This window comes from Mustela nivalis (assembly GCF_964662115.1).
Source record: "Mustela nivalis genome assembly, chromosome: X".
Classification (NCBI taxonomy): domain Eukaryota; kingdom Metazoa; phylum Chordata; class Mammalia; order Carnivora; family Mustelidae; genus Mustela; species Mustela nivalis.
In genome coordinates this window covers 1,813,951-1,828,586 of record NC_139040.1, presented here as the reverse complement: position 1 = coordinate 1,828,586, position 14,636 = coordinate 1,813,951, and the positions used below count along the sequence as shown (strand labels likewise).

Here is a 14,636-nt window from a genome sequence, read left to right as displayed (position 1 = left end):
AGCACGTGAGAGGAGATGCACACATTTGGTCCTGAGTCCCAGGGCTGCCCCTGATAACTATGGACTTGCCCATCACCCCTGTTCACTGAGTCGGTAACCACAGAGGACACAGCTCTCCCTTCAGGGAACTGACATCTTAGCAGGGAACACAGGCATGACCCAAGGAGAGAGAAGACTATAAAAGAGAATTATGCATTGTGACCGCTGCCATCGGCAAGGTTGCTGAAGGTCTGAGGACGGTTCCAAGACGGTCTCCTCACTGGGGCACTTGCTCACTTTGGGGGGTGCGGGTCTCGCCCAGGGCTTCTGTTTGGAGGTCTATTTGGAAAGCATATCCTGGGACTATGACTCAGGGCCTAGAGCAGGGGTACCTGAAAGTCTATTAAACTTTGGCTCTCATTCTCTCCAAGGCATGGGTATTTCAACCAAAAATGTACGTGTGGCTACATGGGGGACAGGTCCCACCCCAAGTGTCCTTGCAACTTTGTCACTTCCAGGAGGCTGTCCCTACCGAGGACAGGGTCTGTGCCGCCCTTCCCCCCTGCTTGCATGGGGCTCCCCTAGACTCACCGCCCCACCCCTGCTCCAGCACTAAACTCCTCTGCCGAATCCTTGTCCTCTGTCCCTGCCTCTCAGTTGCTCCCACGGAGGAGGCACCCAGCACGCGCGCTGCTTGTTTTCCAGTCGCGCCCTCCAACCCCAGACGAGCATCCAGACTGTGATGTGGGCATCTCAGGGGCTGGAGGAGGGAAGCCCCAAGGAGCAGGAAGGGAGGGGCATCTGGCTTCAGTTCTACCCCTGGGGCCCTCACCCTCACGAGCCTCCCCAAAGGAGGCTGCGCAGAGATGTCAGGTCATGGAGCCTCTGGTTCTGACAATAGAGGGTGAGCGGGCTCTGTCCGCACTCCCAAATGACCTCTTTCTCATGGGATTGTTGGGCCCGGGCAAGCCAGGAAACGCTCAGCCATGAAATACACCTTCACTCGGTGTGAGCCAGGACCGTTCTGGGCCAGTTCTGGAAGAATCAGCCATAAGTACCTTTCCCGCGGGAGCACGAGAAATGGGCAGAGCGGAACAGGCACCCTGGCGTGGGTGAACGGGTGGCTGCCCCTCGTGCTGTCCTCACTCTGACCGCACTGGGACACCCAGTGGCCTATCCACTCTGCTTTCTCTGGGTGCAGGACAAAGTAGGGCATCTTTGCTTCACCTCATACCTTCCTTTCCCTTGGCAGGCCTCCAAGCACAAGGGCTCCCACTGGCTATATCATCCGGTAGGTGACCACAGGACCCTGCCCACTTCCCCATGCCTGCCCGCACTACTCCCTGGCTTCTCACAGGGACTCACTGGACTTCTTCTGGCCTTTCTTTTAGGGGAGTGTTCACCAGGCCCATAGACAGCTCGTGCCAGCCCCAGCAGCACTACCCCAAGGCCAACGGAGCTCCAAAAAGGTGTGTGTCCATGGGGTGAGGGAGTATGCCAAGCACATGGCACAGAGATGATTCTTCCTCTCAGTAAGAAGGGGCGGGCAGGAGGGCTGGTAGGTGGCAGTTCTCTACCTCCATGGGTCAGGGCCCTGGGTAGCAGTGCTGGGACAGAAAGGCTCCAGGTGGATGTGTGGTCCAGTCTGACACTTGGGTTCCCCAGCAGCCATGCCTCTGGGAGATCCTGACTGGCCCTAGTCGCCGGGGCAGAGACACAGGGAGGAGGCTGAGAGGGCTTCCCAGCCTTGACTTGCTGGCTGACTGCACTGAGCTGTGTACTTTCCTGGCAGACTGAGGTGACACGTCGTCAGAGCACCCCAGTGTCAAGGTGAACCTGGACCCCGTCAGAGAGGCAGGGCTAAGGGGCTTGGGCCTACCTATGGCAGGAGGGCTGCCCTGCTCAGGGTGGTGAGAGAAAAGAGGAAAGGCCCCTAACCACATGTCTCCTGGGCCATGTGGGCAGATTTGGAAGCAAGACGGGACCTGGGAGTGGGCACATGGAAACTTCTTTCCTCTCCAGTGCAACCGGTCTGCTCAGAGCCACTCCTGCTGGACCTCCCCGCCCGTCCTCCTCTGGCTATAAGATGACCACTGAGGATTACAAGAAGCTGTAAGTATGTAACTGCAGACCTAGCTCGGCTTCCTCCAAGGACCAGCCCAAACACCAAACACCGGGTCTGCTGAGGGCAGCTGGTTGCTCGCGTCTCCGCATGGCCCCTGACATCGCTGCCGGCTGCCACTGTGACCTGGAGCTTACCAACAGAGTGACAAACCCCAGAAGGCTGGACAGCTGTACACATTGCACTTCCGATCGGAGGCGAAGCAAGGACTGTAAAGAAGCTTATTGAAGGGACCAGTGGGTCTGCGGAAGGGGTCATGGCTCATGGCTGTGGCCGCTGCTGGTTGGCTCTGTATTCTGGACATGCCTCTGCACCCCTCTGGAGTTCAGGCTAGGCTGGACTGGGGCCTGATGACCCCAAGCATGCTCATGGTCCTGGAAGCCTATCAGTTATTGGCATTTTGTGCAGAAATCTGAGTGGCTTCTTGGATATAAATCTTCTGGGCTCCCCTTCTGGCCCTTGTCAAAGAAGCCCCCCACAATGCGCCCAGGGAGGGGGGATTGTGGACAAATTTCTCTAAGAAATTTCTCCAGAAATCTCTCTGGAGAAGGAGATGTGAGAGTTGAGAGGCTTCAGCTGGGTCTTGAGGGATGGTTAGGGCTGGCCCGCGGACAGAGGAGAGCATGGGCAGAGGTGCGGGAGGAGGGGCCACAACCGACCGTCACCTCCGCCCCTCCCCTCCCCCAGGGCACCCTACAACGTTCGGCGTAGCTCAGCCTCGGGGGCCGCTGAAGAGGAGGAGATACCCTTCTCATCTGATGAGCAGAAACGGAGGTAACGGTGCCCACCCGACATCCCACGGGCAGGGCAGAGGCCCAAGTTTGCGTGGACCAGTGACATAGGAATTGCGCCAGTTGAGGCGACGAAATGCACAGCATGTACGGGATCATACTGGAGAAGTGGCTGACCAGCAGCAGGTGTCATTTACTGACTCCCAGAACCACCGACTCAGGGCTGGGCCAGCTCAGAAAACCCTCTTATGAACCTTTTATGGAGCAAAACCTAGGAGATGAGGGTCTGTGAGAAGCCTCCACTGTGGGCAGACAGGCTGGAGGGAGGAAGGTGCTTTGGGAGTTTATATCAATTTGTTAGAAAGGGTCCTGCGCAAATTGGACCAAAATAGGCCCTGCCCCTGGGAGGTCTCTACAGTCACGAAAGCTCCCTGTGCCTCAGTTTCCTCATCTGTAAATTCTGGGAGCAGGTGCTAATTTGGCTATGCTGGCACAGTGAGTCTAACCCTAACCCTGTGCCACCCCAGGTCGGAGGCTGCAAGCAGTGTGGTGAGGAAGACGGCTCCCCGCGAGCACTCCTATGTTCTGTCAGCAGCCAAGAAGAGCACCAGGTTAGTCACACAGCGGGAGACACGGCGGGGCCTGGCTCTGGGCCGGCCCAGGTACCGACCGGCTTCCCTCCCCTTAGGGCTCCAGGGTTCCTTTGGCTAGGGAGGGGTTGGTTGAGAGAACCCTCCTATCCAGACCTTCTGGGATTCTCGATGTACTTTCTGGAAAATGGAGAGGGCCGGCTCCTGCCAGCAGGACTAGTGGCAGAGACCAGGTCCCTGTAAAGCAGAGGGGTCATGATGTCACCTGTCCACGGGCTCTGTCCAACACGTCGCCTTCTCTGCTCGCTTTTCAGCAGCCCTCCCCAGGAGATGCAGGCCCCGTTCATTGCGAAGAGGTAAATGCCGGCAAGGGAAGACTTGGAAGCTTCTGGCTGGCTACAGAGAAGGTCTCCTGCCAGCCGGGGTGGAGTATGAGCTCTGTGGAAGGCAGGCCTAGAGTGGGGAGTTGTGAGGGGCTGGTGGCTTCTGTCGAAAGGCCCGGTGAGCAACTAGGTGGCTGCGGTGGCACTTGGGGGCTTCAACGGCCAGTTCTGTGTAAGCAGGATCTGGCCAGCAGAATGTAGCTTGTGGCTGGAAACTTCCATTTGCTAACAGGGCTAGGGCCCTGACCCCTAACAGAGTCATAGAGTTTCCAAGGGCCTCTGAAGTTTTGAAGCCAGGGATAGGCTGGACAATGCCGTGGCAGGAGGCCTTATTGGGCTGGGGTCCAGAGGTTTGTCACTGGGAGCCTCTGCCTGGCCAGGCCCTTGGAAGTGACAGTGATGCTGGAGATGGGGCCTGCAGGGTGAACAGGGCTCACAGGGAATGATCGGGATGTCATGTCACAGGCTTCTTTCCCAGCTTCTGGTGACCACAGGCAACCCTTGACGTTCACAGGTTCAAGGCAGACATGAATTTTGGAGGCACACTATTCAGCTGAGCACACCACAGGGGACAAGCAGTGCATCTGTTTCTCTTCTTGTCCCCAGGGTTGAGGTGGTGGATGAGGACAGGCCTTCTGAGAAGAGCCAAGACCCACCTGCTCTAGCAAGTTTCCCTCCTGGCTCAAGCAGGTAATGAACCACTCATCTCTGCCTGGGGCTGGGGGCTTGCCGGCTTGCCTTGCCCGTGTCACGGTGGGACTTCTGCTGGGTCGCCACCTTGCAGGGCCTCAGGGTCAGTGTCCCCATGTGCCCAGTGACAAGATGGGCACAGAAATCAGTAAGAGTCTGTGTGGTTGGATGCTCTAGGGCTGAACGGAGCACAACAGCCTGATGTCCAGGGACAGCATGTCACTCTTGTCTGTTCGATGCTTATCTGTGTTAACTTAACCTAATGGCAGCCACAACATCTTAAGACAAAAGCACGAGCTTTAGGGTTTGACAGGGTCTACCATCATGGTCTTAGCCCTGTCATTCTTGGGCTTGTTTAGACCTCTATTGTAAGTTGTCCAAGTTCAACCTGCCAACCATGCCCAGCGCCTCCTCTGGAGAAGGAGGCTCCACAGTCCCCAGCCCCGCTCACAGCTGCCTTCTCTGACAGCCCCGCTGGAGGTGGAGCTGAGTGCATGCTGAGTCTGCCCAGCCCTGCAGGGAGCTGGGAGCCCAGGTGGGTGCTGTGTGCTGGCTCTGGCCTGTGAGCCAGTCATATGGGAGGGTCTGGGACTGGAACGCCAGGGCAAGAGCAGGCTGAGCACTGGGGATGTCACTACAGAGGGGGCCCTGATTTGCTCTGATTTCTGAGCCCTGAGCATTTGCGCACATGACAGTGCTCGCTTGTCCACAAACAGAGAGCAAGCAATAGTTCCTTGTACTTTGCAGTGAACTGAGCCTAGTCCACTTGCCGGCAAGCCCCTACTCCCCTCCCCAGTTCAAGTCCCACAGCCATCTGTGTGTGTCCACCTGCCGGAGACAGACCGTGGGGGCGAGCAGCGCTGCAGACCTTCTGTGCCCGGAGGGAGCTGAGGTCACCGCCTAGCAGCGGCTCCTCCGCTTCACTCCCTTCCTCTCCGGATACTCCTTTGCTTTTCTGTTTTTTGGTGTGTTTTTTTAAAAAAGATTTTATGTATTTATTTGACAGAGAGATGGTGGGACAGGGAACACAAGCAGGGGGAGTGGGAGAGGGGGAAGCAGGTTCTCCACTGAGCAGGGAGCCCCATGCAGGGCTGGATCCCAGGACCCTGGGATCATGACATGAGTTGAAGGCAGACGCTTAATGACAGAGCCACCCAGGCGCCCCGATACTCCCTTGTTTGTGTGAACTCTCATCCGTAAGAACTTTTAAACAAGTGGAAGATTTGAGAGCTCTTCACAAGGCAGCATTGATGGGACTTGGGGGCTGTCTTGGTTGGCTAGGGCTGCCAGAACAAAGTAGCACAGATTGTGGGGGACTTAAAGAACAGAAATATCTTGTCTCCCGGTTCTGGAGGCTGGAAGTCCAAAATCAAGGCGTAAGCAGGGTTGGTTCTTTCTGAGGCCTGGGAGGGAGGCCTGTCCTTGGTCTGTAGATAGCCACCTCTGCCTGTGTGTCTTCACGGGCTCCTCCCTGTGTGTGTCTGTGTTCTGATCTCCTCTCCTCATAAGGACATCGATCATTTTAGATCAGGGACCTGTCCTACTCCAGTAGAACCTCATCTTAACAAATACCATCTGCAATGACCCTGTTTCCAGATAAGGCTCCAATCTAAGACACTAGAGGTTAGAACTTCAACATATAAATTTGGAAGTGGGCATAATTCATCCCCAAACAGTGTACATCTCTGATTTCTCCTTATTTGTGTTTTGTGTAAAAGAAAAAAAAAAAAAAGCAATGAATGGTTTCATTGACACCGGTAGCAAAGTCCCCCAAACTGGTGGCTTGAACAACAGAAATATTCTGTGTCACAGTTCTGGGGGCCAGAAGTCGAAGACCAAACTTGCCTGTGAGGCCCCAGGGGGAGGAAGGAGGCAACAGGGGCTGGTCAGGGTCAGGTTAGGGTCAGGGAGGCTCCGTGTGATGCTACCCTCCGATTCTGCAGTCGCAAAGTGTCTGCAGTCCCCGACAGCTTCCCCGGGAGCCGCTGGCTGGTCCTGGGTTGTCTTCCTTTCCGAGCCCGCTGCGTCAGGAAGGTCCTGCACTGGTCGGGTCAGGCAGCTGCCATCAGCTTCGCTCTGCCTGGTTATTTGAAAATTCCAGGCCTGGATGCGGCCTTGAAGGAACCACGCCCTGTGGGGAGCAGTGACTTAACCAAATCCTGGGTTCTGTAACACTTCAGAACAAGCTGGCTTATGGCAGAGTGGGGCAGGAGAACATCACAGCCTTGTCCCCAGCTATGGCCCTGCTGAGGCTGCCGCAGTAAGTTCCTAGGAGGGAAGGCCTTGTTTTAGGTGCCAAAGCCTTCAGGGACTTCAGGGAGGGCTGAAACTTTGGGACCTGCAGGCTGTGTCCTTGGGGCTGTCCAGCTGTCGCTTTCCTTCCATCAGATACCAGACCTGCCTGGCATCCCAAAGGCCTCTCAGCTCCAAGTTCATCTGAACTCCTTGTTTCTAGTTACCCCGTCTACCTCCCCCTGCTCAACCATGGAAGGGGTCTTCCCTCTGTGCACCCTGGGGCTTGATTTCTTGAGTCCATCTTGTCTGGAGGGCCTGGGTTCCCTGGACGCGGCGAGCGGCCACCCGCTGCTGTGCCCGCTGTGCCATGCACAGTTCGAGCGCCCCTGCCTGTCTCCATTATTCCAGAGAAAGTGGCTGCTGTCCCCATCACAGCACTAGTCAAGATTCCTTGGGTTTCTGCCTCACCCGATCATGGCAGGGCCTGTAGGCTGTGCCCCAGCGCGCTGCCCGGCAGACAAACTGGAGAACAGTAACAGCACAGCTTCCGGCACAAGGCTTTGTACTTTAACCCCCTGTGCCTCAGCGTCCTCGTGTATACGACAGTGAGTAGTGATACCAACCTCGTGAGGCTGCCCCAAGTTCTAAATGCCACAAGCAGCTGGGGCCCCACTAGATGAGTGCCCGTGACCTCCAGCGGTTCTCAGCCTAGCTGAGGACCTAAGACTGAACTAGAGCGATTTCTGGCTGAAGCTCTGGTAGGGGGGTGGGGCTGAGGCTACTGTAACCAATTACCATGAACAGAGACTTATCCTCTCACAGCTCCGGAGGCCAGGGGTCCTAAATCAAGGTGTCAGTATGGCTGTATGTTTCCTGCAAAGGCTCTGGAGGAGAATCTGTTCCAGACCTTTCTCTTAGCCTCCGGTATTGCTGGCAATCCTTGTTGGTTCTTAATTTGTAAGTGTCCATTCTCACCTGGCTGTATTCCTTCCATGTGTCTGAGTACAAATGTCCCAGTCGTATCGGATTTGGACTCACTCTTTTCCAGTATGATCTTACCTTAACTTAATTACATCTGCAGTGGCCCAATTTCCAAATAAAGGCACGTTCTCAGATACCGGAGAGGACTTCAGCACATCTTTTAGGATCAACAATACAACCTTTGAGTGGGGTCTTCAGGAAGGAATTGCTCAAGGGGCTGACAAAGAAGGAGGCTTGGACAGGCTTGGGTCATACTTTGTTCCTCTTTCCTCTCTGACATGACAACACCGGTGAACAAGTATGTTTTTATTTGCCTATGCTGTTCTCAAGTGGGGTGTGTCCCAGCCACGTGCTTTATGCTGTCATCATTGCTATCATGGGAGGACCAAGAGATCAGAGCTGCCCTTGTGCACCAGGTACCCTGTCCCTGGAAGCCCTTCCATTTCCCTCATGTCATCTCCAGTGTGCTAGGTGTCAGCCAAGTCCCAGGAGGGACATAAACAAGCAGCCCACTGACCCAGTCCTCTTAAGGCCTCCTTGTTTAGGTTGGAGCTAGACGTCAGAAGCAACTCTAAGGTGACTTTCAAAGGAGAGCAGCCAAGTCACCCTAGTTTACCCGAAGTGCAGACCATCTGCCTCCCAGCCCTCTCCCTAGCAGCCTCTGCCTCTTCCTCCCCCACCTCTAGCTCACAGGCACCTGGTCACTTGCTTTCAGGCCCCAAGTCCCTGATATCCTACACCCACCAGCTCACACTCCAAATTCGGTCTGTAGGTTTCCAGAGAATCTGGTTGGGGATCAGTCCCCATCAGTCCATGTACACAGAATTCCCACTGGCCTCACAAATAGCCATTTTGGACTTTCCAGAGGGACCACATCCAGGGATCACCTCCGCATGTGGATAGCAGCATCATGGCAGCAGCTACAGACAGAGCATTGGAGCTGGGTGGTCGCACTGCCGCCCAGAAGGCCCTTTGCTGTGCCTCAGGGGGTCTGGGCTTGTGGGTGGGAGATTGGTAAACGGGTGTTTGTTTCACTCTCCTTCCTCTGGGGCCTGGAGGTCAGTGGCCCACACTCAGCTGTAGCACCAAGAAAACTTAAGGCCAAAGAGGAGACAAAGAGGAGAAAAAAGGCAATGGGTCTGGGTGTCCCACGGCATTAGCCAGGAAGCTCCTGAGGGAGAATGCCCTTGGACCCCTGGCACAGTTGGGAAACAGGAAGGCTTGTCTTACCAGGAACTCCCTGGCTCTCTTCCTTGGCTGCAGTACAAGAGGCGAGGAGATTGTCCGCCTGCAGATCTTGACACCTGGAGCAGGACTCCGCCTGATGGCCCCAGACCTGGACGGAATGAGGTATGGGGGCCCTGCTGGGCTCCTTCCGTGGCATTTTAGGGGTGGGGTCAGTAGGGAAGGGATACAAATGGTCAGGGCAAGGGGCTGGTTGGTGAGAGACATGGTCAACCTGGGTCCCCTACCCCCATCTCATTCTTTCCACCCCAGGGGTGACTGCCCCCTGGCCAGAAATGTTAACCATCTGATGTACACGGTGCTGGGGAGGGTGAGTGACAGGGGGACCACAACCAGCAGGGATCACAGAGGGCCTAGTCCTTGCCCTGAGATAGGAGGGAGAGAGTCATGCAACAGGCAGGCAGGAGGGTGCGCTGGGCGGGCGGGGGGGAGCCGGCAGGGTTTGCTAGGGGCTGGGACCCAGGGAAGATGGGGTGGGGGCAAGGGGAGATCTGAGCAGGGAGGTGCCAGTTCTCTCTGAAGGGACAAGTGACAGGTGGGATCCGTCTTCTATTCATTTAGCTATTCAGTCAGCTACCGTTTACTGAGTTCCTGATGCACACCTGACCCCTGAGTCCCTGCCTCATGAAGCCCAGAGTCTGGGGAGGGAGGCCAGAGTGTTTGCCCACTAGAGCAGTAGGAGGTCCAAGGAGGGGCCCGTCACCAGCTAGAGGTGGGGATGGTTAAGGGAAGGCTCCCTTGGAGAAGTGGCATCCAAGATGAGGCCTGATGGATCTCTAGTTCCCTTTACTCTCTGACTCCTCCTCCACATCCCCATCCCAGTCAGGCACTGAGTCCTACCCATTTTCCTTTAGGGATGTTTCCTCTTATTCTTCTATTGCCCCATCCCTAGACTCTCCACATCTCTACCTGCGTGAGATTTCTAAAAGGCAGAAGTAGTTAAGCCAGCACACTGGGGAAAATCCTGCCAGTGCACAGTTGTCCACTCATAGATCATTGTTCCCCAAGAACTCTGAGCACCTGCAGTTAAGTGTTCCATACATTCCCTTTGGACCAGAACAGAAATTCAGGAGTGTTTGTTACTGGAATGATTTCTTTAATAAGGCGATATCGAAAGCTGCTTCATTGATTTCCCTAAGGTGACCAATCTCTGAGAAACAAGGGCAAAATGACCCCAAGGGATGTAGGAGGAAGTCAGGCTGCCTCCAGTGAACATCCCTGGTGTGTCTCCTGTCTTCTGAGCCCACAAGGCTTCTGGTACTTTGTCTGGGAACGGCGAAGCTACAACAACCCATTGATCTCCCACTTGTCAATGGGATAATCAAACTGGGGGAAGAAGAAAGAGGGAAAGCTAGAATTCACCAAGCCCTACCTTGCCCCAGCAGCCTAGCAGGTATCTCCATGCAGGATGTAAACGCAGTCACTGTGTCCATTTAATAGATGTGGAAATTGAGACCCTGAATGGTCAAGTAGCGTGCTCAAGGTAACATGGCCAAGAACAGGCAGATTCAGGACTCCCACTGAGGCTGCTTGACTCCTGCTCTATGCCTTTCCATGGTGGAGCATGGGCATGGAAAGGGATGCTGAGAAGACCAAAGTCTCAGGGCAGAAGAGGAGAAAAGGTGAAGGAGCCTGGGAAGGGAGGAAGGGAGGTAGGGGCTGGTGTCAAAGACTTATGACAGACAGATGGAGGAAGCAAGCCAGAGGTGTCCCACTAGGTCAGAGAGAACAGAGGGAGGTTGAATTAGGAGGTTAGGAGCAGTCTTAACCTCATAGAGAATTACAGTCCAGAACTCTGCAACCAAAGTTCTGGACTAATTTGAACCATTTGGGTTCAAATCCTAGCTCTTCCCCTTGTTACCTGGGGAACTTGGGGCACATTACTTGGGCTCTCTGTGCCCTCATTCACTCATCTAGAAAGTAGACATGGACAAATACAGTGTGCATATCCTGGGGTTGACCTGGAGGATTAATGCATGCAGAATCATGAGAATGGAGTCTGACCTTCAGTCAACAGTCACTATTACTAATGAGAATTTGAGAATTGGCCAGTCCCACAATATCAAATTTTTTTTAAAGATTTTATTTATTGACAGAAAGAGAGATCACAAGTAGGCAGAGAGGCAGGCAGAGAAGTGGGGAGGGGAGCAGGCTCCCTGCTGAGCAGAGAGCTCGATGTGGGCCTCGATCCCAGGACCCTGAGATCATGACCTGCGCCCAAGGCAGAGGCTTAACCCACTGAGCCACCCAGGTGCCCCACAATATCAAATTTTGAGTTCCTTGGAGACAGTTGGCATTTAGGGATGAGCTAACTGCCTTCATCTGAGTGTGGGTGGCTACTGGGTGGTTGACTTATGTTTCTTTCCTCCATAGTTCTTCCCCAGGCTCCAAAGACAAAGAGGCCCCCAGCCCTAGAGAGGCCAAGAGAGACTTGGTTGGTGAGGAGGCCTGCAAGAGCCCCAGTCTAGACCCTGAAAGGTAATTTGGTGTAGGGACGTAGAGCCCATGTAGCCTTTGGTCTAAGGTCAATGGGTAGAGCTAGGACCAGGACTGTCCAGTTCCCCACTGTGTCCCCAGTGTCTGAGGCAGTGCAGGTCCTCAGTGAATATTTGTTGAAAGAATAAATGAAGGAATGCATGAGGCCTGGAGAAGGGCAGGCCCCTCCCTCAGGGAGCCAGTTGCAGAGCTGGACAAATCTCTAGGCCAGACCACCCCCACCCCAGCTCTTGGCCTATCTTCACTGTGGCTTTGTCCCCACTGAAAGCAGTCCTGCTGATGGCCAGGGCAAACAAGGCTGCCAAGTGATCAGTTTAAGGTAGTCAGTGACCGAAGAGTACATAGGCCTCAACAGAACATCTAGCATGGACTTCCAGGATGACCTATGGCTAAAGGGAGACATGGTAGAGGCTGGCAAAGATGGGAGGCAGAGCTAGTTGGGGACGGTGAGTCCAGAAGGGGTGGTTGTGCCCAAGCCATCCTGTGACCATCTCATTGAGTTGTCCTCTAAGACAGACCAGGGAAGCCTGGGTGTGGTGAGCAGTGGCTGAGAGTTAGACATTTCTTCAATGAGATGCTAGTAGCCAGCAATGGATAAGAGCCACAACCTTGCCTGCCTGCCACCATTTTCTCAATGTGGAGTTCTGGACCCCCAGTGGAGACTCAGCCATGGAAACAAGGGAAGGGAATCCGGATGTCTTGGGGATCTTGTTTCTGCCCTGGGCTCTGTGGTTTATTAGTGACCCCAAATGTCTTGCCCCTTGTTCTGTTAGTCATTGATCCCGCCATTGTGCCAGCCTCCTCCTGAGTTGTCACTTTGTTCTGTTTTTGTTTTTGTTTTTGTTTTTTGGCTCCACTCTTGCTCCCAGTCCATCAGATTTGGAAGAAAAGCAGAAATACTTGCTAATGTCAGGTTGGCTCTAGTTAGAGCAGCACAGGGTGGCAGCCGAGAGCCGGGGTTTCTAGTCCTTGAGGCTTGCTCTCAAGACAACTTAGTTATATTAGATCAAAACCTAATCAGAGTCAGCAAATGGTTCTCTTCCCAAAACAGGTCAAGTGCACAGTCAAGTGATGGCAATGTGGGATCCAGAGCCATGGGCTTCCTACCTGAAGTCTTGACTGGAGCAGACATTGGCTCTGAGAGAGGAAGGTAAGCTGCCTGGGGGAGACAGATGGCCCCAACTTGTCTTTGGTGACAAGCCAGGGTCAAGCTGCCAGAACTGCTGGGGTTGCTCAGACTGGGCCCCGTTATTTCCCATAGTCCTTTATAGCTTGCTTCTCCAGCTGCTGCCACCACATCCTTTGTCCCTGGGCTTTCCACTTAAGGGAATTGCCCATGCTTGAGTTTTGTTCTGTCTACCTTCTGCCATTGGCTCTCAAGATCTCCAGAGCAGACACAAGGGCTCCCTTGCAGCTGGAGGCCCAGCTCCTTCTTGGGCAGGCCTCGGGAGGTAGGATGAACATGTGGGGAATGAATGAAGGGACAAACTAAACAAAATAATGACCAAATGATGATCATTTGTTTCTTCTTGGCTGAGCTCTGAGGGCTAAAGCTGAAGAAGGTCCTTCACCGCTGCTTTCTCCATTCCCTTCCAGAAGCTCCATATCTCCTTTTCCTGCCCTACCTGCCTTTCCTGGCCAGTTATGGTTTGTGGTTCAGTGAGAGGAAAAGCAGTAGCCCCTCTGAGAAGACAAGCATGTCTGCCTGGGCTCAAATTCCTAGACCTGGGTGGAGTCAGGAGCTGCTTTCTCAGGTGATTCAGGAAATGGCAAGGTCCCACCTGTCCCCAAGTGATTTCAAGCCAAGCATGAGTCATCCTTGGAGACAAAGGATGGGAATGCTGATGTTGGCCCAGTTTGTTCAATTCCAAGTTGTGCTAGCTCCCTTATGGTTCAGAGCAAATGAACAAAGAGGAATGACAAAGCCAGGATCTGCCCTACCACTGTACTTCAGCAGTTGCAAGGAAAGATTGCTGTGCTGGGGCCTTGGCTCTTTGAGGTGCCACTAGTGGGGAGGGCTCTCTGAGAGCCCAGTACTTACAGACTGCATCACTGTGTGCTGGCCAGCATGGTTGTGTTATTAAATGAATTTGCTCGTTGCTGTTGTAGACTTCTGCTTCATGTTTGAATATTCATCTAGATCACTCTTCTTACTTACACACCTTCATAAAATGAAATCTTTGCATTCTGCTTTCATTTTCCTTAAAGTGAAGCCAAATATCAAGTTACCTTACAAAATATCTGAAGAATCGTCTAGACTTATGCCTTTTAACCTTTCAAGATTCAAGAGTTTTTTATGTTGTTTTACCTATCCTTATTTTGAGTATGATTTTTAAGAAACTTCCTGTTATTATATTTCCAAGGAAAATGTTTCTTTTTTTAAGATTTTATTTTTAAGTGATCTCTACACCCAATGTGGGGCTTGAACTTACAACCATGAGATAAGAGTTGTATGTTCTACCAACTAAGCCAGCCAGGCACTCCAGAAAATGTTCTTTCTTTCTTTTCATTTAAAGATTTCATTTATTTATTTGTCGGTGGGGGGGGGGGTGTGCATGCATACAAGCAAGGGAAGTGGCAGGCAGAGGGAGAAACAGGCTCCCTGCTGAGTGAGGAGCCTGATGTGGGACTCGATCCCAGGACCCTGGGATCATGACCTGAGCTGAAGGCAGAGGCTTAACCCACTGAGCCACCCAGGCGCACCAGAAAATGTTATTTCTTATGCAGAAAAGAACCACTCCTTTTCCATTCACTTTTCTCCCCCATTCACTTTTATGAATAATTGAATTTAGTAATTATGGTTGTAAGTACAACTGGGATAAACGGATTTGAGAACAAACATGAGTGTAGCATTGCATAGGTGTGAGGTGAGCTGTGACTGCTCAGCATGCTGTGAGCATCGATCTGCCTGATTTACAGAGGCAAAGAATGCAACCTACCTCTGGGAAGACTGGGCAATTTAGCAACCCACTCACTCAGTCTGTAACAAGCTGATGGATACAGATGGACTGCAAAGGGATGCTGCTTCTATAAGTGGCCCCAGGCCCCAGTAATAATAACAGAAGCAATTTAGCACATGATATGGATTAGGCATTATTCTAAGTATTTGGCATATATTAATTCATGTATTATTCTTGGAAAACTTATGAGGCAAAAACTTATCCCCATTTCACTGATGACCAAA

General features: G+C 53.2%; 1 protein-coding gene and 1 long non-coding RNA gene across 6 annotated transcripts in view; both read left to right on the top strand.

Moving 5' to 3' along the window:
- Window positions 1-14,636, top strand: part of LOC309856038 — a 1,055,650-nt gene that overhangs the window by 584,596 nt on the left and 456,418 nt on the right. The gene's annotated exons all lie outside the window — the stretch shown is intronic.
- The window catches only part of ZNF185 (zinc finger protein 185 with LIM domain), a 53,065-nt gene that overhangs the window by 12,116 nt on the left and 26,313 nt on the right, over window positions 1-14,636 (top strand). The window contains exons 5-14 of one of the 5 annotated variants that reach the window (XM_082716922.1): window positions 1,232-1,270; window positions 1,371-1,448; window positions 2,002-2,091; window positions 2,789-2,875; window positions 3,360-3,443; window positions 3,740-3,778; window positions 4,412-4,495; window positions 8,975-9,061; window positions 11,330-11,434; window positions 12,504-12,602. In XM_082716922.1, the coding sequence (XP_082573048.1) occupies window positions 1,232-1,270; window positions 1,371-1,448; window positions 2,002-2,091; window positions 2,789-2,875; window positions 3,360-3,443; window positions 3,740-3,778; window positions 4,412-4,495; window positions 8,975-9,061; window positions 11,330-11,434; window positions 12,504-12,602 (792 nt within the window). Of the gene's footprint in view, window positions 1-1,231; window positions 1,271-1,370; window positions 1,449-2,001; window positions 2,092-2,788; window positions 2,876-3,359; window positions 3,444-3,736; window positions 3,779-4,411; window positions 4,496-8,974; window positions 9,062-11,329; window positions 11,435-12,503; window positions 12,603-14,636 lie in introns of all 5 variants that reach the window. The other 4 variants (XM_082716921.1, XM_082716923.1, XM_082716924.1 and 1 more) reach the window with 4 other exon arrangements.